Source organism: Lathyrus oleraceus, chromosome 3 (genome assembly GCF_024323335.1).
Source record: "Lathyrus oleraceus cultivar Zhongwan6 chromosome 3, CAAS_Psat_ZW6_1.0, whole genome shotgun sequence".
Lineage (NCBI taxonomy): Eukaryota > Viridiplantae > Streptophyta > Magnoliopsida > Fabales > Fabaceae > Lathyrus > Lathyrus oleraceus.
In genome coordinates this window covers 293,314,706-293,338,794 of record NC_066581.1, presented here as the reverse complement: position 1 = coordinate 293,338,794, position 24,089 = coordinate 293,314,706, and the positions used below count along the sequence as shown (strand labels likewise).

General features: G+C 31.2%; 2 protein-coding genes and 1 long non-coding RNA gene across 3 annotated transcripts; 2 read left to right on the top strand and 1 right to left on the bottom strand.

Moving 5' to 3' along the window:
- Window positions 1-15,704: 15,704 nt before the first annotated feature.
- On the bottom strand, window positions 15,705-16,562 carry LOC127127151 (uncharacterized). The gene is made up of 2 exons (XR_007805247.1): window positions 16,350-16,562; window positions 15,705-16,016 (listed from the first exon to the last, which is right to left on the bottom strand). It is a non-coding gene; the product is annotated as an uncharacterized LOC127127151 (long non-coding RNA).
- On the top strand, window positions 15,791-18,074 carry LOC127127150 (UDP-galactose/UDP-glucose transporter 2). Its single transcript, XM_051056271.1, has 7 exons — window positions 15,791-15,997; window positions 16,205-16,233; window positions 16,359-16,560; window positions 16,778-17,020; window positions 17,166-17,267; window positions 17,361-17,468; window positions 17,648-18,074. The coding sequence occupies exons 1-7, from the start codon at window positions 15,866-15,868 to the stop codon at window positions 17,915-17,917; spliced, it is 1,086 nt and encodes a 361-aa protein (XP_050912228.1). The 5' UTR covers window positions 15,791-15,865; the 3' UTR covers window positions 17,918-18,074.
- Window positions 18,075-22,382: 4,308 nt separating this feature from the next.
- LOC127127149 (vacuolar iron transporter homolog 2.1) lies at window positions 22,383-23,760 on the top strand. Its single transcript, XM_051056269.1, has 3 exons — window positions 22,383-22,663; window positions 22,753-22,964; window positions 23,047-23,760. The coding sequence occupies exons 1-3, from the start codon at window positions 22,498-22,500 to the stop codon at window positions 23,428-23,430; spliced, it is 762 nt and encodes a 253-aa protein (XP_050912226.1). The 5' UTR covers window positions 22,383-22,497; the 3' UTR covers window positions 23,431-23,760.
- The last annotated feature ends 329 nt before the right edge of the window (window positions 23,761-24,089 follow it).

Genomic DNA, 24,089 nt, shown 5'->3' with positions numbered 1-24,089 from the left:
TATGTACATTCACGTATAAAATTTTTGACGCATCGAATCAAATTATTTTGTGATGCCACTTTTTAAAACTAATTTACAGAGATAATATATATCCATTATATTGAGAAGTTATTCTAGAAAAAATTGATTTAAGAATTTAATTTTTTGAAGTAAGAATTTAATTATTATGGAATGATTATGTAAAACAATTTATGTTGTCAACACCTCACAAGCACATAGTATATAGTATAATGATCTAACAATTGTGATGGTTTCACATTGTAAAAACTTTTTATACAAATTACATTCTTAATTTAATATCGTGTTTAATACTGTTAAATGATGTTTATTGTTCATAGTGCGGTCCATTTTCAGTCAGGCCCACTTATCATAGCTTTTTCGTTGTATTTTTCAGTGTCAGTTTTATTCTCTGCTTCTTGATTCCCTTCTGATGATGGTATCTATTAAGTGAAGATAGTGAAGAAAACTCAGTTTCATTTTACTTCAATGTCGTTCAACTCTCTTTTCTTAACATACACCATAACAAATGATAGTTTTTTAGGCAAGACAAATAGTACTTGAATATTTACAAAACAAAAATAGTTACCTGTAAGTAAAGTCACAAAATAATTCAAATCGTTGATTTTTGAGAAATGAAAAATAGGCTTGGTCGTTCACCTATATTCCAATTAAAGTTTTTGTTTTATTTCACGATTTGAAAGAAGAGAACGAGTCATTGCATGTGGTTTGGTAGAGTGATCTCAAAGTTAATGTGCTCGTGCTAAACTCAAGAAGCAGCCATCTTTGCATAACGTGTAAAATTAAAATGCGTTTTCTTTTAATCTTTGACTATTGCTTAATACACTTTTCAAATATATAGTAATATTATCCATAGTTAGGCTGCTTCAAAACTCCCCCAATTTGTAATTTGTTAACCCTTAACTTACCAATCAACCTTCAATTTTATATATATATATATATATATATATATATATATATATATATATATATATATATATATATATATATATATATATATATATATATATATATATATATATATATATATATATATATATATATATATATATATATTATAGTCACTAAAATTATAAATGTGTGACAACCTCTACAAAATAAGGTTTGTAAGAGGATTTAGGTGATTATCGTGTTGAGAGTTTACTCACATTAAGTGAGAAACGATTGTATATGTGTTATTTTGTGTTGGTGTTAGGTTCTTCTTAAGTATCCGATGTTAATGTATTTATAACTCTAAGGATCTGCAATTGAGTCTTCATAGAATGTAGTAATCACTTTAGAAATGAGTGATTGATTATCCAAAATCTATGATGTGTAGTTAAGCCCCACGACTTCTCATATAACATTTGTTGACTCAGTATGCGCTTCATGCACGAACATGTGTTATGGACGAAGTCGTTAAAGGCATGGGCAACATATCCGCAGAAGGGACGCTCGAACCTATAAAAGGGTGATGTGATAGGGAAATAGAGCAAACATATGCCTCTCACCTCACCTCGAAAGTCTCTTCAAATTATACCACTACACAATCCCTAAAGAACGAAGGCTCGTAGAGGCCGAAGTGTTTTAATTTTTTACTCAAGTTTGGACTTTCCACAGGAGCCTAATCAAAGCTTTATTCATGTCTTCAACTTTCAAAGTTTCAGATGAGGGTCAACTGAAGCTCTTGGGCGAGACTTAGTTGATTTTCCTGACGAGACTTAGTTGAGTCCTCAAGCGAGGCTTAATTGAATCTCTCAATCGAGACTTAGTTGAGTCCCTTATGTGAGACTTAGTTGAGTCCCTCATACGAGACTTTAGTTGAGTCTTCCTAATGAGACTTAGTTGAATCCCTAAGGTGATACTTTAGTTGAGTCTTCCAAACGAGACTTAGTTGAACCCATCAAACGAGACTTTAGTTGAGTCCATCAAACGAGACTTTAGTTGAGTCCTTTAGGCGAGACTTTGGTTGAGTCTTTCTGAGGAAACTTAGTTGAGTTCCTTAGGCATGACTTTAGTTGAGTCTAATTGACGAGACTTAGTTGCTCTTAGATGGATAGGATTTTTCTTGGGGAATCTAGAAATTCCATTACCGTATAAGGTGACAAGGATCTTTCTATAGAATTCTAGCAACATAATTATTCTGTAGGGTGGCAAGGATTTTCCTTTAGAATTCTAACAGTTTAATTACCCCGTAGGGCGTCAAGGATCTTCCCGTGAAAGTCCAACAATTTAATTACCCCGTAGAACGGAAATGATCTTCCTATGAAAGTCCAACAGTTTAATTACTCGTACAACGACAAGGATCTTCATGTAGAAGTCCATTAATTTAATTACCTCGTACTCGACGACAAGGATATTCTTGTGAAAGTATGTCATTTAATTACTCTGTAGGATGACAAGGATCTTTCTGCGAAAGTCCAACAATTTAATTACCATGTAGGACGGTAGGTGTAACACCCTAAAGCCGCGACTCTCAATTTAAAGAATAAAATTACCATTTAGGATGCTACTCAAACACAACATGCATATTTTCCAAATATTTTCAAAACACGCAGCGGAACTCGAAATAAATAACTTAAACTTCAATTATCTTTTCAAACTGAAATACTCAATAAAATAACATAATCCAATTATTAGCTCAAAAAAATAAAATGCATGTTCCGGATGTTACATATTAGAGCATTAAACCAACTAAATAGATATAAACGATAAAATAAACGAAGAGAAGCTCCAAGGTCATCTTTCAACTCACTGTAGCACTTACTCCTCTTGAGTATTTGTACAACAACGTACAAAGCAACATAAAACAACAAGAAAGAAAAGGGTGAGAATACACTCAAATATATTAGCAATGTAAAATAATACAATGGTAGTTTAATCACACAATCAATAATGCATATTCAATTACACACCAACAAAACAATTCAATTCACATAGCCTTTACGTATGCAATGTGACTCACAACTAGACTTTATGCACGTTGTACCAATTTGGACATTAGAGATTTGTTGCTAATCTCGTCCATTCAACAATGGTTCTCCATTCGAACGGGTTCCCACTTTTGAAGTCTGGGTTCCCACTTATGAACTTCGGACAATCACATGTCCCACTTCTGAACACATGACTCGCCTCTTTCAACACACCGACATAATATGATGTATAGCATACAAGTAATGCAACAACAACAATATTTATGGTTCCACTTTTAACTATAAACAACATGAAATATAACATTCACAATATTTAAGAATTCAAAAATTGATGAATTGGTGGAGGAAATCGCACTCTTAAAACAAATGGACAATGTTAGGAAAGAGGAAATTGAACTCTTAATGCAAATGCAAAATTTTAGTGGAAGACGGATATATTATTTTTGATGCATTTAAAGTTAAAGATAATGAGTATTATTTTAAAGAGTATATTATTTTAATACTTTTTTCTAGAGATTGGAATCACTCATTGATGGTAGACGTTCTTCTGAGTCTAGCTACCGAATTGAAGATAATGGATCATCAATAAGAAAAAATTAGACTTTACTATGAATTAATTAAATTATGAACTTTCCTATATATTTTTTTTCATATTATGATACTTATTAGTATAAGATTAGGATTTGATATATTTTCAGTTTATTGTACTATCTTATAAGATTACGATTTCATATGTTTTCAGTTTATTATATTACATGACATATGATTATGGAACACGCATTCTTTGATATTATTATGCTGATTTGATATTAGTTGTTTGTGGTTGGAATTTTATTAAGTTAAAAAATGATAGAAAATAAAATAAAAATATAAAGAAATATTACAAACAAAAAATGTTTAAAGAAAAAAATAATATTATAACTGTAAAAAAAACAATACCATAAATACAAATATTTTAGTTGATAATAATTTAAATGAAAAATAATATATAGATAAAAATTAATAATAGTTTAAACTATTGTTAAAAGTAAAAGTTAAATAATATTACAGAAAAAATTAATAATGGTTAATAATGGTTTGAACCATCAGGATATCATACTCACGACAGTTTAAAATCGGTGCAACCAACATTGAAAACAAAACCCAAACTGAAATTTATGATGATTTGTAACTGTCACAACTTGTAAGAACGACCGCCGCAGTACATCCTGGTGACACACATTTTTACAAAATCAGAACCGTTGTGACTTGCCATTTGAGGAACCACTGTAACCTGCCAAAATTAACCGTCCCAGTTTATCAATCTTCTTGTAGTGTAGGTTTGAACTATAATTCCGTCTAAAATCTAAAATAAATATCTTAAATATGATTTGTTTAAAACATTTAGCACATACATGAACATAAGGAATCACTCGTTCAACACTTAATAGAAATTTAAAATTAGATGTATATATTGATGAAATTTAAAATTAAATGGTATACTGATGTATTTTTTTCATATCCTATTCACACAAATATAGAAATACTTTTTATTTTTATTTTTTCCAAAAAAATCTAATAATTGAAATTCACAATTTAAAGATGAATAAATGAAATGTCGCAGATTCAAATTTACACCTCTGTATCTAATGTCCTTACCCAACTATTAATTAAACTGACTTAATGAAATTAATATTTTTACTCATTTAACATCATACTCATGTTACACAAGGGTTGTTTCTTGGCAATAACATTCTTTTGGAAATTACAAGTATTTTTTTTACAAGATCAACAATGAACATGACAAAGTACTATTATGAATTCGTGAACATTAAATGTCCATGTGTGTATGTTCCAAAATGATAAGAAAGATAGAATGAAGTAAATACTAATAAATGCAAAGAGAATAGTCTCACATATAAAGATTTATTCACATTCAAAGTCTTTATAAAAAGTTAAGAATATTAAGTCAACAAAATGACAAAAGAGTATAAAGTGTCACATGGACAAATGTGGTGGTCTCAAGCATTATGCAACTTGTTTCCTCCATACACCTCTCGTCGGTGTCCCCCTCCGACTTCGGAACCGGGTCCGAGGGCGTGGGCGTAGAGGTAGCTTGTAGGCGACACTTGAGCACTTTAAATACATCACTCTGAATTCAGAAAAACATCGCAAAATCGAATATCCTCTTAAACAAATTCCAAACACTCTTCACTACAAATCGAGTTTTCGCGGATCTTGCGCAAATTCAATATAAGATTGAATTATCTTGAGTATTTACGCGTTCCAACTCTAAGACATAAAAAAAGTCGTTGAAATACTTTTAAAAAAAATGACTCCATTCACGATTCAGTCATAAATCCATTCAATTTTATCGATTTTTTTAACCAATAGTGTATGAGAATATTTTATTTTTTTATAAACATTATAAAGTACACGAATTAATCTTTAAGCATTTTTCCCTTGAAGTTGACATACGGTTTTACCTATACCTAACTCCCATTCCACAATTACTACTTAACCCAAATTTTAGGATACAATGTTTTTTTGACATAGAAACTTTATCCAATTTGAAAGAGTGTATTGACTTTGTAGTTATCTGAGGTAATTATTTTAGGAAGGAGGACCAAAATTAAGAAGACCATCAAAGTTCCCCACTTTGACTTACAACGTGACTGAAACGGAAAAGCACCCTTTAAGTTTTGGCCAAAGAAGAGTATTCGTATGGTTAACAATTAATTACCTCATTTAAAATGTGGATGTCATAATTTGACATTTGGATTATAGCCATAATTACTTCTCTACTCTACGGGTCTTCATTACACCTTTCACTTAGCTAGATTTTTTAGGGAATGAGATAAAAAATATGATCATTCATTTCACCTTATTAAAATAGGGTGACCACGTATGGGATTTCTGACCTGTAGTATATTTAAAGCTTAATTCACTTAACTCGATTTATTTAATAACAAGACTAAGTGTAAGGTCTTTAATAAGTATAGACTTTCTTAAAAGTTTTTTTAAAAAATTATCCCACTCCAAGAAGTCTTTACAAAAATAATTCATTTTTTCAAGGAAATTCCAAAATATCTTTGATTTCATTTTTTATCAAACTACCCCACTTTTAGGAGGAGGTGTCAATTCAATTGACGACTCCTCTTAAAAATTGAATGGAGGCACCAATTGGATTGGCTAGGGCACATGCCTTAGCCAATCCAATTGACACCCCTGTGTATAACTTGAGAGGAGGCGTCAATTGGATTGACGTCTTAGTGTAAAATGCAATTTTTTTGTTATAAATATATGTGTTGTGTGAGTCATTGTTCCACATCTCATTTAATCATTTGACAATCATGTTTGGTGTTCGTCGTCGATACGGAAAAGTGATTTACGCGAGAGACCAACCTCAGATGCTGATGCTGTTCTGGAACATCACTACGTTTGATCAACTGGAGATGGAGCTGGTTCGTTGGTTAGATGGGAAAATATCAGAAGGGAAAAAAATTAGAAGTATTGAGAGACTCGACAATATCTTTGGTTGGGTGCGAATGAAGACTGATAAGGATGCTAGGGAAATGATGTTCGGTCGAGATGACATCAATTTGATTGTTGTAATTAGTTATAAATATTTTTGTTTTCAGATAGCTTATTTTTAACTGATGTTTGTTGCGAACCTCGTTGTAACAAAAACTTAATGATATATAATGATTAAATGTTACAGAAATACAATGTTACAAAAAGCTTAAGACCCAGATGTTGCTCATCGATTGGGACAATTGTTCTTGTTGTGTCCTGGTTGACGACATATACTACATAATCTTATCATTTTGTCTATGGAATCCATTTTTGTCCTGATACGTGTGATGTTTGGCCTTCCTTTTTTCTTTCTACGCATCTCATCGTTTTAGCCATGAGAACATCGTGTTTCTGGGAGAAAGACTTATTGAAGTGTATGGCCTTTAAACCATTTTGGAATGCTCCCAAAAACATCTCTTGTTTTGGATGTATTACATTTATACTCTCCTCATTGAACCATGAGAGATCCTCCCCTAAGGACTCAAAATTCCCCTAAAGAACATTGAATAAGTGAGCTGTTGAAACTTTGCAGTGTTTACTCGCTAAAAACGGATGGACCAATTTCCTCGAGAGGTCTTGATAACTAGTCAGCGATAAACTGGGAGGTTCATGATCCATTTAAGAGCTTCCTCCTTTAATATACTAGACAAAAGCCTACCTTTCAAGGATTCGTAAGCACCAATAATCATCATTTTAGTAATGATGGAAACAATGTGTTCTTAGGGGTTACTTTTCCCATAAAACTTCACCAGTGATGGCAGTTTGAAGTTTTCTGGTACGAGGGTGCCCATATTTCATCAAAGAGAGGCATGTGATTTAGGACCTTGTCGTCTTCATGCAGGTTGTTATCATGATGCAGTTCTTGAAAAGGCATGCTATTATCCTACAAGGCTTGGTTGAAGCAATGTAATTTCCCCATAACATATTGCATCTTTGTTGAGGCCCCATTGTCTCGGTTGCCGTTATTGCTACTTATTGTGGTTCCTTATTGTGTCACCATGGTAAGAGAGATGATTGAGACAATTAAGTATTAAGTGAGGGTGTGACCTAGGTCATTTTTACCGAGGTCCTATGGTGGACGCCAATTGTACTTGCAAAAATACAATAACGATACCCTTCTCGCGTGAGGAATGCAAAAGGGCTTTTAAGTATCTTAAATATCTAAATAATGAATAACCCATATCAATTATAGGAGTTAGGATGGTTATAACCACTATCCAGACGCCAAGTTATGGGTGAAGAGCCAGTTCCAACCTAATTATTTGGCTATGACGTGAAAATATGAAGACTCATTATTTCCCAACAATAGGAGAAATAATTTCTCTTGCAGAAGTATCAATAATCGTTCTTTTTGATATAAGTGACTTAACACGTATTGACGTGGTTGCCACTTAATGAATATGAGTTTGTGTTGGGCTACTTCATACTCTAAGTTTGATGGATCAAATTGGGCAACTTATGATCAACCATGTCACACCTATCGATATCTTCATGGGACTTTTTATGACATTTTTGGGTTATTGAGTCTAATAACTTTATATTATTTAATACAATTTGCATATATAAAAATAATTAATCTATATGTTAAAAATGTTGTCTAAAAATAATTAATATATTATAATTTTAATACAATAGTAACTATTTTTAAATTTTATTATCTAATTATATTCTTCTAATCACTCTCGATTTGATTTTTTTTTAATCTTTTCCACACCCTTTTAAATATTTTTTTTATCTTTTATATTTATATAAGAATGAAGATCCATTTTTCTCTCTCATAAAAATTATATAACTCAAATTAATCCTCACAAAAAAAGGAAAGGATTTAATCCCTTATAAAATTTAACTGGACCATATTAATCTTTCTTCTAATATTTTTTAAAAAAATCGATTGTTTCCTAGGTGATTAGACTGCCAGATTAACTTTTTTTTAAAATATTAAATTGATTTTTAATTTTAATTTCAATTTTTTTAAATAATTCAGATTTGAAAATATAAAAAAAAAATAAGTCTTAGAAGGATTCAAATGAACCTTTAAACCACATCTTATGTTACCACTAAGCCGGTGGACATTGATAACAAATAATTCTCATAATGTAGTTTATAGTAATATTAAATAATCATGAATTTAAAAAAGAAAATTTTCAAGTTAAATGATACAATCACTTTACAACTAGATCAATTATTATTAATATTTATAATGATGAATACTTAACCTAATATTTAAAATAAATATTTATTTATTTACTTATTTCAAATAACATACAAATAAATATTTGTTTTAAATAATATACAAATTTAAAAGAGATTAATTACAATATATTGTCAGTGTAAAATGTTTTGCACAATCGATTCATCATCATCACCCGTTTGCATTACTTTATAGATTTTTAAAATAAAAGTCAAACTTGTTTCAACATCCAACGGCTATGATTAACTGACAGTGTAAAATCCTTTTACATTATCAGTGTATTTCAATTAAATTCAATTTAAAAATAAAATTAATAAAATGTAAATCTTAAATATAATTAATCAAATCAAAATAAGTTAAATAATATTTAATTGAAGTTAAATAACACACAATAAATATTTATTTATTTCAAATTAATTCAAATGAAATATTAATTAATTAATTTAATAGTAATTCAAATAATTAGTAAAATATTTAATTATTTCAAATTAAATAATTATTTAATTTTTAAAAATACTATTTAAATCAAACTAAATAATAATCAATAAATTTAATAGTAATTGAATTAAATATTAATTTATTTATTTCTATTTAATTCATTATATTTAGGATTTATATTATATTTATTTTGTTTTTAAATTTGTGTATGATTTGAAATAAGTAAATAAATAAATGTTTACTCTAAATTATTAAATTAAATATTCATCATTAAAAACATTAATAACAAAAATGGATTGATCTAATTGTAAAGTGAATGCTATTTAACATGAAAATACTTGGGTTTAAGACCCCATATGTACAATTCAATATTTATTTTTGTTTTAAATTCAATTTTTTTTAATGTTACTACAAATCATATAAATTATGTATCACTATTGTAAGACCCTAATTTTGACCCTAAGATCCCTCATGGTATCATGTTATTGCACAAGTGTATTGCATCAAGGATCATGGCATGTTTGACTCCTTAACCCAAGGGTTGGGACTTGTTTGAGCGTTTTGAGACCACCAAGCATGCTTATATTGTATGTTATTGCATTTCTTATTTGATTACTAACCAAAAGCACAAAAATATGTCACTAACTCTTTTTGTTTTGAAGCTCAAGTGATCATGTGCTCCACAATGCTCCTAGGAGGCTCCTAAGCCAAATGCAATGGCTAGATGAAGATGAGAAAAAGCATGACAATGGTCCACAAAGTGACTAATCATCATATATGTCTCCCAAGTATCACAATTTTCCAATTTGATCAAGATAACCCAAAGGGCTTGAAGGTTGTTTCCCAAGGAAACCCTAATTTCACTATGCTTTGACTGTGCCTTGCCCATGAAGCAATCTCAACCTCTGATCAAATTTAATTAAGAGAAGTTCTTCCATTTATCATTTTATGCATATATGAGCCTATTTGAGGCCCCTCAATCATTTATTCATCAAGATTGGAAGTTTGACCTTGAAAAGTTGATCAGTCAAATCATCTGACTAAATTGAGGATCAATGAGATATAATTTATGATGTGTTTGTCAAATGAATATGACCCCAAAATAAAAAATGTTCCTAATAACCATATTAACAACTTTCATGTTCATCAAAAATCCATTTGAAGTTTGGAAGGTCATCATTCATTTCAAAATATTATAGATCATTTTGACTGAAACCCTAATTTTGGGTCAACTTACCAAGGGCATAACTTTCTCAATTTTATGATTTTGATTTGAGACCAAAGAAATTGGAAATCTTGAGATGTCTACTTAAAATTTTATGTTGGATAAAATTTCATAATCCTAAAAGAAATACATGTGATATTGCAAAACATTATAGGTCATCTTGGACCTAATTCATTGAATTTGAAAAAGTACCTAACTTCAAATGCCCATAACTTTGTCATAGAAAATCCAAATGATGAAAAATTTGAGTCTAGATTTACCATCTTGAAAATATCTACAACTTTTATGTTGGAGATTTTTTCATTTGAATCTTGTATCATGAGGACAGAGGGGTTTGATTAAGCTTGCTTTTGGGTTAATTTTTCAAAGGGATTTGAATATGTTTTATACTTGAATTTTCCCAGCCAGTTTTGATCAATTTGCACATGCCAAATGATTTTTTTTCCAACATAACTTTTGTTTATTATTTCAAGAGATTTCCAACCATTACTCACAATAGTCCTTGGGATCTATCATTTTTGAGTTTCAAATTTCTTTTCATTCATGTGCATTCTTGATATTTTATGTTGAAACTTGAATTGCAAGCATTTACCATTCAAAGTGCATGACCAAATTCCTTTCACATGATATCAGCAAGCTTCTTCAGCCATCCATGGGCCTCTCAACGTCCACAAAGGCCCATGCATTCAAATTCTAATTTCCATGCACATGAACAAAGTGTGATGATCTGATACATTCAGCCATAAATAGACACCTCATGAGCTTCATTTCACAACCTTTTGGAGACCCCATATGCTGTTGCACTGAAACCATAACCCTCACCAAAGGAATCACTCATAATTTTTCAGATTTTCGAGCTTGAAATTCAGTAACATTAGCTGAGTTTCAAAGCTAGATTCCTTAGCCAATCATCTTCCATACACTCAGGGATCAAAGAGGAGCAAGAAGCTTGAAGAATTCGTGGCCAAAAACTCACAAATTCAAAGGTATCAACTTAAACTTTTTGGATTTGAAACTCTTAATTCAATGTAGTTTTCTTGTGTTTTGGTGGTTCTCTAAAGTCCTCATACTTGAGGCAAGACTTTGATGCATTCAATTTGCCATTTCATGAACAATCCGGGTGGCCACCATGATTTTCTCCTTCATCTTTCTCTCAATATAGGAAGAATGAAGGAAATCCAATGGTACAGTGATGATCTACATCACAAGAGCTTTATTTCCATGTCCTTGTTTTTTATTTTCATTGAGGTTCATTTCTCTGCAAATCTGGCCGGAGTTTGTGTGGTTGGCCGGAGAAGAAGGTGGTTTCCACCACCACCACCACCACCACCACGTGTGCACACTTATGGCCATTGGATCTCCCTTCCACGATCTAATCTCATGCGTCCGTTTTAAATACTTGCTTTAATTCATTGTGTTGCGCGCTTGACTTGAGGCTAACATGTGTCCTCAAATCCAGGCCATGGATTAGTGCCACGTCAATTAATGAATTGCATATGATGGCTCAGGCTTTTTCGTTCATTTTTATTTTATTTTTATTTTTTGTTAATTCATTTCATTTTCAAAAATTCATTAAAAATTCATGAGAAATCAGAAAAATATGAGACAAACTCTAAAGTTTTTCTTGTAAAATCTAGTTTCATATTATGATTTTTAATTATTTTTGTGACTTCATTTGATACTTTTTATGAACTACTTGGTTTTTAATGATTTTAATTCATTTTAAAATACTTTCTGACTTTTAAAAAATACAAAAATATTTTCATATCATCTATGGATCATGATAAGTCAATGAAAAATAGTCTCAACAATTTCTTGTTTGTTTTGAGATTATTTAAGATTTTAATTCATATTATGCTATTTTTGGTTGTTTTTAATTGATTTTAATTACTTTCTGATTTCAAAAATTTGTGAGAAAATTAGTCAAAGTTTGTTTGACTATGTTGAACCTATGAGAATTTAATTGGACTTTTTGAAGTTGCTTTGAATTGAATTTGAGGTTCAATTTTGTTTGTTTATTTTTTATTTGTATTTTCTTTTATTTCAAAAAATACCAAAAAAATATCATTGACTTCTTGACTTGTTATATTCATTTCTCTTCTGTTTGGTGTTGATCAAGATTGATTTGATTCAACTTTGATAAATTGGGGTTGGTTGTTGTGTTCTCACCCCCTCCCTTTCATCTTCATCCCTTTCTTTCCCTCAATGGCCAATGAGTTAAAGTCTTGAGGTTGGTCTTGACAAATAGGAGTTTAATCTTCTTTGATCCAAACCAAACTCAACTTGATCCATGATTAAGTGAGTTATTTTGTGTCAAAGATAGGTTACTTCTTGGTCAAACAAATAACTAAAAGTCAATACAAGGTTCTTCCCCTTTTGTTTGGCATGGAAAGTTTATGGAGCTTGGCTTACTAGTCATGATCTCTAACTTGTGTTCTTTGTCTATATTCTTATTGACCGGCCTCAGATAGGTGTGACTACTACATTAGTCCACTTACGGTTGCTTAACATAGCGTTACATTATCTTATGACAAGCTAACATAACTTTACTAACTACTAACTTTAATTTGAGCTTTTAAATTCTTGTCATTTACTTTTAATATCATTTATTTCTTGCTCATTATTCACCTTGATTTTCACTTTGCTCATTTGAGCATATATTTTATGTTTATGTCATTTTTCTTTTGCTCATTTGAGCCCGTTATTGTATATAAGTATATTGTTATCTTGTGTTGTTTGTGTTTGTTTTGATGTGAACCAAAATGAAAAAGGAGAAAAGACTTAGAATTAGGATTTCCCCATGCTTAAAGGAGTTCAAGAGCAACTAGGTCTCATGCCTTTAGAATGTAAAATATGTTGAAGAGCAATTAGGCCTCATGCCTTTAGAATGCTAAAATTCAAAGTTGACCTCAAAGACTTCTCTTCAAACTTATTCTTTGTCCATTCCCTTTATTATGTTGTGAGCTTTTTGATGTGTGATTTTGTATGATAGGAACCTCATCTTAAGATTATGAAAAGATGACCATTGTCATGAGTAGTCAAGTTAAGAGCCAAGCCAAATGGAGATCCTAGGAGCTTGAATTCAATTTATTGATTGCTTGTTTTGTGTGCTAAATCCAAAGGAAATGAGCATCTTGAGTCATCTCTATGACTCCAAGAAAAGGAACTCCAAGGGTTATCTCTCCCTTTTTATCTTTATATGCTTTAGGAATAACCCTTCTCTCTTCTCCCCACTCTAACCAAGTCAAAAAATCATTTTCAAAACTTTGACTTTATTTCAAATTAGAAACTTAGGCCTTAGGCCTTTGACTTTTCAAAACCATTTTCATAAATATTCATTGTAAATAAACTTCAATCCAACTTTGACCTCATTTTGTAAATAAATTTAACTTGTAAATATAACTCATTTCAAGTTGTTTTGTGGTTCCAATGGCCACCTGTTAAAATCTTTTCAAAAACATTAGTCATAGGTTTGAGTTATCATAGTGGTTGATGTAAATCTCACCTCATCCTTAGTGTTAGATTATAAGCCTTCCATGCTTATTATATGGTTAACCCCTCATTAGCATGTTGAAGCCTTCCTCACATGGTGGATTGTTGGTTTAGGTTGAGTTTTCTCCATTTGATAACAAAAGACCTTAAGGCTTTTGATTAAAATCAATTCACCAATCTTTTGAAATTTTTACCCCGAACTACGAGGTTTTGATCCTCCTTTGTGATGGTACGTAGGCAATGGGTTCATCCATTCAAACAACAAAATTTGTAAATATAATCTATTCTCTTCTCATCTCTCCAATCTTTTGCACAAATCTTTTCACAAATACCAACCTACAATACATATTTGCAAAAAGGGTTCCCTTAGAGTACTAAGAATGTTTTGGGTGCGTAAAACCTTCCCATTTCATAACCAACCCCTTTACCTAAATCTCTGACATTTTTATTAGTTTTTGATTTGAAAAACTTCTTACTTGGCTTTTGTTCGCTTTTTAGCCATTCCTTTGGACAAATAAAAGTGCGATGGCGACTCGAATTGTATGTTGACTTTTGGTTTAGTCAATAAACCTAAAAGTAACGAAAACCCCGCTACAACTATCACAAATATATATTGGCTTAGTGGTAAAGACAAAAGATTTGACTTCAAAATTTTTAAATTTGATTGAGACTAACATACTTCAATTAAATTTTGTAAGAAATTAAATTAGATCCTTGTTGGGATTAATTTAAGTTTTATAATTTTTGTGAGGTATTAAAATAAATTTTCACTCTATTTATAATAAAAATATGAAGAAAAAAATATTTAACAAAAATATGATTTGCTTTATTTCCTTTATTTGAGTTTAAAAGTAGTAATACATTTTTTATAATACCAAACTTACCATCAGTAATATTTGGTAAGAAATAAAAATATACTAAGTTTGATCATATTTATAAGAAAAAAATTATTTTTTATATTCATTTAATAATTAACTAACATATTTGATTTATATTTTGTCTAAATATATTATTTATTCAATAAATCAAAAATAATTTTTGCGTAAAAATAGAACTAAAGAATATATTTTTAGTAAATAGAAAAATACTAAAAAAAAGGGCAACATGAAAATGAGCAATAAGTTAACATGAAAATCAGCAAGAAAGTAAAATATACCCCACCTAAACCATTTCTAAATATACCCTCCCCTCTATGGAGCATGAATATTTTCATGTAGCTCACATGACCCAACAACTGGCGTTCTCCTTATTTAACAAAAATACAACACTTTCCTAATCCTTTTCAAAATATTTAATTTCCATTTTTATCCTCCTGCAATCAAAATATAAAAACACTTTCCCAATCTAAATTATAACTTCATTTTTTTTCCAAATTCCTTTTTATATGAAAAAATTATCGTATTTTTAGACTACAAAAATTTATGCATCTGGTTTAATACATAAACTAAATACATATTAAGTTAACCTGAATTACTTATTTATTTATTTATTTATTAATTACCTGTTCAAATACTGTTGTATTAATTATACCCATAAATAAAATTGAAAGATGTTGATTTGAATATTTATTTTATAACAGTATTTTTTTTGTTACATATACACCTAAGTAATTAACTAATTATAACACGTATAAAGTATACATGGAAATTTTCTCCTTAATTCAATTAATTAATTTCACCTTTGCGTATAATCACATTTACACAAACACCTTCACAGCACACCATAAATTCTGCTGTAAGAACAAGAACTCAACAAACCCACGCTCTCTCTCTCTCTCTCTCTCCTAACTTTCTCTCTCTAAACTTTTCATGCATACAAATATTATAATGCTTGATTAGACTAATAGACCAAGTTTCAATTTTTGTGCCACCGAAACTCGTTTCTTCTTCTTCATTGCTGGTGCTAAAGTCAACATGCAATCATTTTAGCCCCAAATGCTTCACATGGTTTGATCAAGTTGCAGTTTTAGAAAAGATAGTCTTTTTATTGATTTCAATTTTGGGTTTGTGTCAAGTTTGAAGAAAAAGAAGCCAAATGGTGACGAAGAAAGAAGAACAGGGTCGTAAGTTGTTTGGAATTTCACTCTCTGATAAACCCAGATGGCAACAATTCCTCATTTGTTCATCTGGGTTCTTCTTTGGATATCTTGTTAATGGTATCTGTGAGGTATATTTATATATACACTCTGTTCTTGAATTTTTCTGGTTTTGTTGATTACAATTTCAGCAATTGGGTTGCAGAAAAAATGATTTTTTTATGCTTTTTATATTGTTTTGTTTCTATGCGTGTTTATAAGGGGTTAAATTGATTTTTTTTGTTTGATTTTGGTAAATTTCATCCATTTTTCTTTTCCCCTTTTTACTTAATTTTCAGGAATATGTGTATAACAGGCTCCATTTCAGGTGAATTTCATAACATGTTATTATTACTGTTTTATTTGTTACTAGTTTTTTTTCTTCTTCTTATTTTTACCTGTCAATGGAAAAACTAAAAGTGAAATGGGTGATTTTGATTTTACTTGTTTCAGCTATGGTTGGTACTTCACATTTATTCAAGGATTCGTTTACCTGTTTCTGATTTACCTTCAAGGTTTCACAAGCAAGCAAATGGTGAACCCATGGAAAACGTATGTGAAGCTTTCTGCTGTGCTCATGGGTTCACATGGTTTAACAAAGGGTTCTTTGGCTTTTCTTAATTACCCTGCACAGATCATGTTCAAATCCACAAAGGTAACTGAAAAAAAAGCACAATAGACAAAAGAAAAAAACTACCTTTACTTTACCAAATTTTGAAGGATACTGTTTTGAATCGGTTATGTTTGAAACACATGAAATCACACTGTCCACTTTTTAGACACTTCTAACATGCTTTTTGTTCTTCAAACTGTGTGATTCATGTTATATAGCTAAGTGAAGATTGAATGTTACAATTTTTGATGGTATATAGGTTCTGCCAGTGATGATAATGGGTGCTTTTATTCCTGGTCTGAGAAGGAAGTATCCAATTCATGAATACATATCTGCAATACTCCTGGTTGTTGGATTGATCCTATTCACACTAGCAGATGCACATACATCACCTAATTTCAGTGTTGTTGGTGTTGTTATGATAACTGGTGCTTTGGTTATGGATTCTTTTCTTGGAAATCTTCAAGAAGCTATCTTTACTATGAACCCTGATACCACACAGGTGATTTTTTTTCCATCAACTTCCTAATCATCTATGTAGCGCAGACACACGACCTGACACAGACACGACCCTGACCCTGACACATTCATGTAGTATACTATAGCTGGATATAAAATTGTTATATTTTTTGTTGTTGTTAACACAGATGGAGATGCTGTTCTGCTCAACTGTAGTGGGATTACCTTTCTTAATCCCACCGATGCTTTTTACCGGAGAATTATTCAAAGCATGGACTTCATGTTCACAGGTAAATTTGGAATAAACAGTTCCTTGTTTTTACCACTTACAACATTATTCTCCTTTTCTTATCAATAGAATCACACTTTTCTTGTCCTTGCAGCATCCTTATGTGTATGGTGTTTTAGTCTTTGAAGCAATGGCCACATTTATAGGTCAAGTTTCTGTCCTATCCCTTATTGCCCTTTTTGGTGCTGCCACAACAGCCATGGTAATTTACTATCACAACCTTTTCCTCATTTCAGTTTCTCAATTTGTCACTTTGTACCGAACATGACATTAATAAGTCACATATTTGAAAAAACAAGCACCTTGTGCATCATAAATGCTATTAATTCACCATACCATTGAATTAACCTTATTTGAATTCATTGAATTTCATGATGACAGATAACAACAGCAAGAAAGGCAGTGACATTGCTACTGTCATATTTGATATTTACAAAACCATTAACAGAACAACATGGAAGTGGACTAATACTCATAGCTATGGGAATCACGTTGAAGATGTTGCCTGAAAACAAACCAACCATCAACAAAAAAGCCTCAAATTCTTCTGCTAGAATCAATTCTTCAAAACCAACTACTGGTGATGATGAAGAGATGGGGGGAGTCCATGATTCTGTAAGAGAAGATGATGAAAGGAGGCCATTGGTCTAGCTTAAATGTTTGTTAATGCAAGTTTTATTATTTTTTGCTGTCATTATTTTAAATTTTCATATTTTCTTTGTTAGTTTAAAGAAAAAAGAAAAGAAATGATTTGATGTTAAATATATTAATTTAAATTAAATGGTTTAGATATAAATTAATTCGATTAGTTATAAATGTGACAATGTTAGCCTTGGATTCTAATCAAAAGAATAGTCGTGAAAATGACAGAGAAGTCGGTCACAAGAAGTGTACAAATTACAAAATAATAGTAACATAAAAAACAAAAAAAAGTATTAATAATGTCACGATTAGATTTGTGGCTAGTGTAACTGAAAAAGTATATAGTGCGAGATGTCGGCCTCTTAATAACTCTTAGTTAGGTTGATTTAATGAGTAATCAAAACTAAACCAAATAAAATTAAAAACTGATCTGAAAAAAAAATATAATAAATAATATTATTAAATATATACTATTACTAAATATATATTTGATAATACCGAATTACAAAAGTTTAAAATAATTGTAATAAGCAATGTTAACGCAATGGATATTTCGTCACAATTTATAATAACAACTTTGATGATATAGATAAAATATTATACTTTTTATTAAATGGACGTCATGATTTATAATAAAAACTCTGATGATATAGATAAAAGGTTATATGTTTTGAATTTTAACATCAACAATTTTTTTCGTGGATTTGTCTATATACTCTTACAATTGTTATATACTCTTACAATTGTATCAAAATTAAAATATTTATCATCACAATTAGTTGCGATTAGTACTGACATTTTATCATAGTTTTTATTAGCAATCGTAGTGATACGTTAGATTTTTTTTTTTAAAAATAATTAGTTTTTTTAAAAAATAAATCGAAAATAATCAATAATTAAAAAAAAATCAAAATAACCAGTTTTATAAGAGGGTGCGTCAAATGAATTGACGCACCCCCAAAGCATGAAGAGGAGGCGCCAATAGCATTGGCGCATGCATTGGGCTCCTCATGAGGAGGCGCCAATGCTATTAGCGCATGCATTAGCCCTCATGAGGAGGCACCAATGCTCATGGCGCCTAAGTGCAATTTGCAGTGTGGGCATCAATCCCTCTGGCGCTTGCATGTCCTGTCATGTGGACGTCAATCCCTCTGGCGCCTGCATGTCATGTACATTTTATGTTCAGTCTCCATAAATATCACGCATTGGATCCAATATATTTCACTCGAAATCATCTCCTAATACCATAATTTCTCTAGTTCCACCACCATCACTTTCAAGTTTCTCTGTTTTAACAATGTCTACACACATTCAGAAATGAAATGCTGATGTAATATTTTCCACCGTTGCGGCTCCAGTACAGATTCGACTTTGGAACACAGATATGTTTGAACGTCTTAATCGGACGTTGTACAGTCGGTTAGAGGGAGAAATTGGAGAGGGTGAAAGGATTAGAAGAATACAATGGCTTGTGTCCACGTTCAACCAAAACGGAGGATATGGGCACCATTCATGCCATCCATTCAACAACCAACCATACAACATCAACCTACCACATACACACAACAACCAAACACCCAACCTCGCAACCCGTTCATGTCATCCACCCAACAACCAACCATCCAACGTCGCAATCCATTCATACCACTCACCCAAACACAATACCAAGAATCAAACCCCGCAACCACAACCGTTTATAGCCCAAATGATTCATATGGGTCACTTCATCATAACCCCCCACCAATGACCATCCAAACATCCCATTAACATAACACCCAACCATTGTTTAACTATAGTACGCCCCAGGAACCATTTCTCCGTTTCCAAAATGACTCAATGGCCAAATTTGGGCAACTATACCGTCCATAATCCATCCAACCCCAACGACTTAACTACGATGACATGGGCACTGAACTCCATTACGGAAGCCCCATTGGCAAGAGCCCTATTCAGAACAAATGATGACAAATCTGTCAAATACCGCTGGAACTTCCGCCGGACCATCCCACCAGCCATCGCTCGATCAGATAAGCACACAAAGACCTCAAACACCTCAAGAAAATCGTGGGAGACCTCGGAGACAAACTAACACACCTGGATGTGGAACAGGGGGACGTTATAATCGGACCGGTCATTAGTTTGTTGTCAGTCAAATGTAACCAATTATTACAACATCAATAATTTTTTTTCTATTACTATTTTTCATTTATTAAATAAACAAAATTGAAATTTAAAAAAAAATTAAAAATAAATACAAGGGGTGTATGCGTCAGATGAATTGACACATACACCATTCATTACACTTAGGCGCTAGGAGCATTGGCGTCTCCTCATGAGGGCCAATGCATGCGCCAATAGCATTGGCGCCTCCTCATGAGGAGCCCATTGCATGCGCCAATGCTATTGGCGCCTCCTCCTCATGCTTTGGGGGTGCGTCAATTCATCTGACGCACCCTCTTGTAAAACTGGTTATTTTGGTATTTTTTTGAATTATTGGTTATTTTCGATTTTTTTTGATAAAACTGTTTATTTTTTTAAAAAAATCGATAAGTTATATATATAGGCGAAGTTATCAAGCTTCAACAAAGAATAGTCGTCTTGCTAAAAACACAAAACTCTAAAATCTCTCTCTTCCACATCTAGTGAACTCATCTCTCTTCTTCTAAAAGGTAATCATGTTATTCATACGCTTTCTTCCATTTTCTTTGTATTGATTCTAATATTCATAAAATTTGAAGAACTTTCAAGGTACATCATTCCTCCATACCTCTATAGCTTTCTTCCATTCGTGTTTTTGGGTTGCCTCTACTAGGATATATGTTTTTGAAATGGTCAATTCGTGTTTAACATATCAAAAGACATTATAAATGGGAAAGTAGTTACCCTATCTGTTTCAAGTATGGAAAAGTCGTCTCTCTCAAAATGAAACATAAACACTCTCTCACGCCTTTTCATTACGCCATGAACGGTCTATACCACTTCTTCACAAAAATGCAACATATATTCTTCATCTCTTATGGATCAAGGAAAAGATCAAGAAAATATATTACACAAAACTCATTTCTCTACCTTCATCTTCACATTTCAGGTACGTGCACGAGACTTTTCCACATTTTATTTTGTTGTTAATTTTCTTTTTTGTTGTTATATATTGTATGTTGTTTAAGGTTTGCTGAAGAGTCACAAACATTAAACTTAATTCTAACATTTAAAAAAGCGAAAAAATTATATGTTTAGTGAGTAGTTGATGAAATAAGCATTCTACATATATTATAACAAATTCAAAAGAACATATCACCACAATTAAAAGATGAAATTATAATGGAATGATGTTTAAATAGTAAAAATGACGTGGGATATCGAACTCAGAACCTTTAACATTTCACTAAAATTATTTAAAACAATTGTAGTTATAGGTAGTGCGCTTTCCAATTTTCTATCATGGACATTGGACTGTGGTTGTATATAACCCACATACAGTCATACAATACCTAACAACGGTTGCTCAAACGTTATTATAGGTTTTTCGCAATTGTGATTATATATGTTTTTTTTAGTTGTGATATTTAAAAGTTGATATATATATATATATATATATATATATATATATATATATATATATATAATATATATATATATATATATATATATATATATATATATATATATATATATATATATATATATATATCTATATATATATATATATTATATATATATATATATATATATATATATATATATTATATATATATATATATATATATATATATATATATATATATATATATATATATATATATATATATATATATATATATATATATATATATAAAATTTTTTATTAATAAAATATATCGTATAAATTTATTATTTATTAATTATTATTTTATTTAATTATTGTTAGTTTAATTTTTTTTATTTTAATTATTTAAAATATAATTGATCGTACTATTTTTTAATGTATTGTATGCCATAATTCTAATTAAACTATAAAAAATTGAATCAGATTTAATTTTTTAATTAATCATCTAAATTAAATTGAACTACGAGTTAAAGCATTCCTTGAAGATTACATATACTACACTCTAATCATTTGAATATAAATAAATATATTTTTAATGATAATCAACTTTAAATCAGTCATTTAAAAAATCAAATATTTACAACTTTAAATATCAAAGATAATAACTATAAATATGTTATTATTAAATCAGTCATTATAATTTTATTAGTACTTAAAATGAAACTATGCAATCGTGTGAAGAAGAGTAGTACTAGTAGTTTACAGCTAGTATATAAGAACGGTGGTCGGTGGCCATGTGGTGATTCAAACGTGTCAACAACGTACCGTTAAAACAGACAACCATAATACCGCTACGTGTTTCTTCCTTTACATGCAAAGTGACACTTTGAATGAAATGACACTAGGATAACAAAAACCAAGAGAATAAAAAAAGAATAAAAATACAGTTGTTCATTACTGTGAACTGAAAACATTGCAACAAATTGAAAATCCTTCTGCAGATAATTAACCACAAAGTTCCAAATTTTCAATTAAAAAAACAACAGGCTTGATCAGTGGTATAATGGAGGAGAGAGGTGACAACAACACCACAGGGCTCCTTAATAGTGAAAGACCAAAAGAACCTTGGAGAGGTGAATATGTAAAGAGCATAGTTTATGGAGGCCTTGATGCCATTATCACATGCTTTTCTCTCATTTCCTCCATTTCAGCTACCACTAGTTCCTCTGGTACTTGCATATATATACATATTCTCTTTTTCTTGAAAGATCATCACATTCTAATTTCAATTTAACTTGTGTTCTATATGTGAACATAGGGAATGTGTTGGTTCTTGGGTTTGCAAACTTAGTAGCAGATGCAATATCAATGGGCTTTGGAGACATAGTCTCCGCTAGCTCCGAGCGGGATGTCACCATTGAGGAAAGGAGAGTCACAGAATGGGATGTTTTTAATGGTAGAGAAAATGAACAAAGAGGTTTAGTTAGACACTATCAATCTCTTGGGATGGATTACAACGACGCAGCTGCGGTACGTGTAGAAGATAGATAAACTCGAATAAGTCAATTGTCTGTTTATAAGTTCTAAACATAATGATTTACTTTGGTGCAAGGTTGTGAACATATTTACAAAATACAATGACATACTAGTGGACCAAAGAATGGCAGCTGACAAAGGAATGCTACCGGCAGATCAAGAAAAGAAGCCATGGAAGAATGGCTTGATAACCTTTGCATCCTTCATGGTTTTTGGCTCAATACCTCTGCTATCTTTCATCATCCTTATACCATTTACAGATAGCGATTCAGTTAAGTTTGTTAGTGCTTGTCTTGTTTCATCACTTGGCCTTGCTCTTCTTGGTGTGGCTAGGGCAAGAATTGCAGGTCAAAACATGATGTTGACCACAGCGGTTACTCTTTTGAGTGGTGTCATAGCAGGAGCTGCAGCTTATTTAGTAGGGTGGTTGTTAAAGCATGTTGCAGGACTAGAAGGTTGATAAATTAATTATAGCTGAATAGTAGTAGTAGTAGTAGTAAGATAGACAATAGGGAATGATTAACAATAGCATCTTTTTTTAGGACTTTTTTTTGGTAATGAAAGATATGTACACAAACTGGCCTACTTGGACGAAGTCCTAATTTTGTACACATGTTTAATGTCTATCTATTAGGTTTAGGCAGGTTATAAATGCATTTGTCTTAGTTGTATTGTAACTAATTTTCCCAAAAAAAGTCTAATGTGTGCTTGCTAGTCAAATTTTTGTGGTGATGGTTGGAGAAAATATCAGTTGAATTTTTGCACCTATTTCAATTCAACTTTTGTGGTGGGATAGGTTTAGGAATGCGATGATCCAATATGAGAATATATTTCCATTATTAGTCCCCTTTTTTTTCATTTGATTGCAATAAGCTTTTTGATGATGGTCGGAGAAAAGTGGTTTAGTCGATTTTGTGTACACTACAAGAAACGTCTCCCATTATCAAAGGGGTGTAGCATATCGCACTAAAAAGTACTTTTGCCACTGGTAAAATCCCCTCCCTAAACAAATCTTTCAAGACTAATCCCTCGCAAGTTTGAAGGAGGGAAAATTTCACGGGTAAGTCTAAGTAACTCAGAATTCGTTTTTATCATGGAATGGAGATTAATTTATTGGAA

Bases quoted from the DNA above. Each gene is read 5' to 3' on its own strand.
- LOC127127149 (XM_051056269.1), top strand. From the start codon at position 22,498: ATGGAGGAGAGAGGTGACAACAACACCACAGGGCTCCTTAATAGTGAA. The intron at 22,664-22,752 runs GTACTTGCATAT...ATGTGAACATAG, and splicing joins AGCTACCACTAGTTCCTCTG to GGAATGTGTTGGTTCTTGGG. The intron at 22,965-23,046 runs GTACGTGTAGAA...CTTTGGTGCAAG, and splicing joins ATTACAACGACGCAGCTGCG to GTTGTGAACATATTTACAAA.
- LOC127127150 (XM_051056271.1), top strand. From the start codon at position 15,866: ATGGTGACGAAGAAAGAAGAACAGGGTCGTAAGTTGTTTGGAATTTCA. The intron at 15,998-16,204 runs GTATATTTATAT...CTTAATTTTCAG, and splicing joins TTGTTAATGGTATCTGTGAG to GAATATGTGTATAACAGGCT. The intron at 17,469-17,647 runs GTAATTTACTAT...TCATGATGACAG, and splicing joins GTGCTGCCACAACAGCCATG to ATAACAACAGCAAGAAAGGC.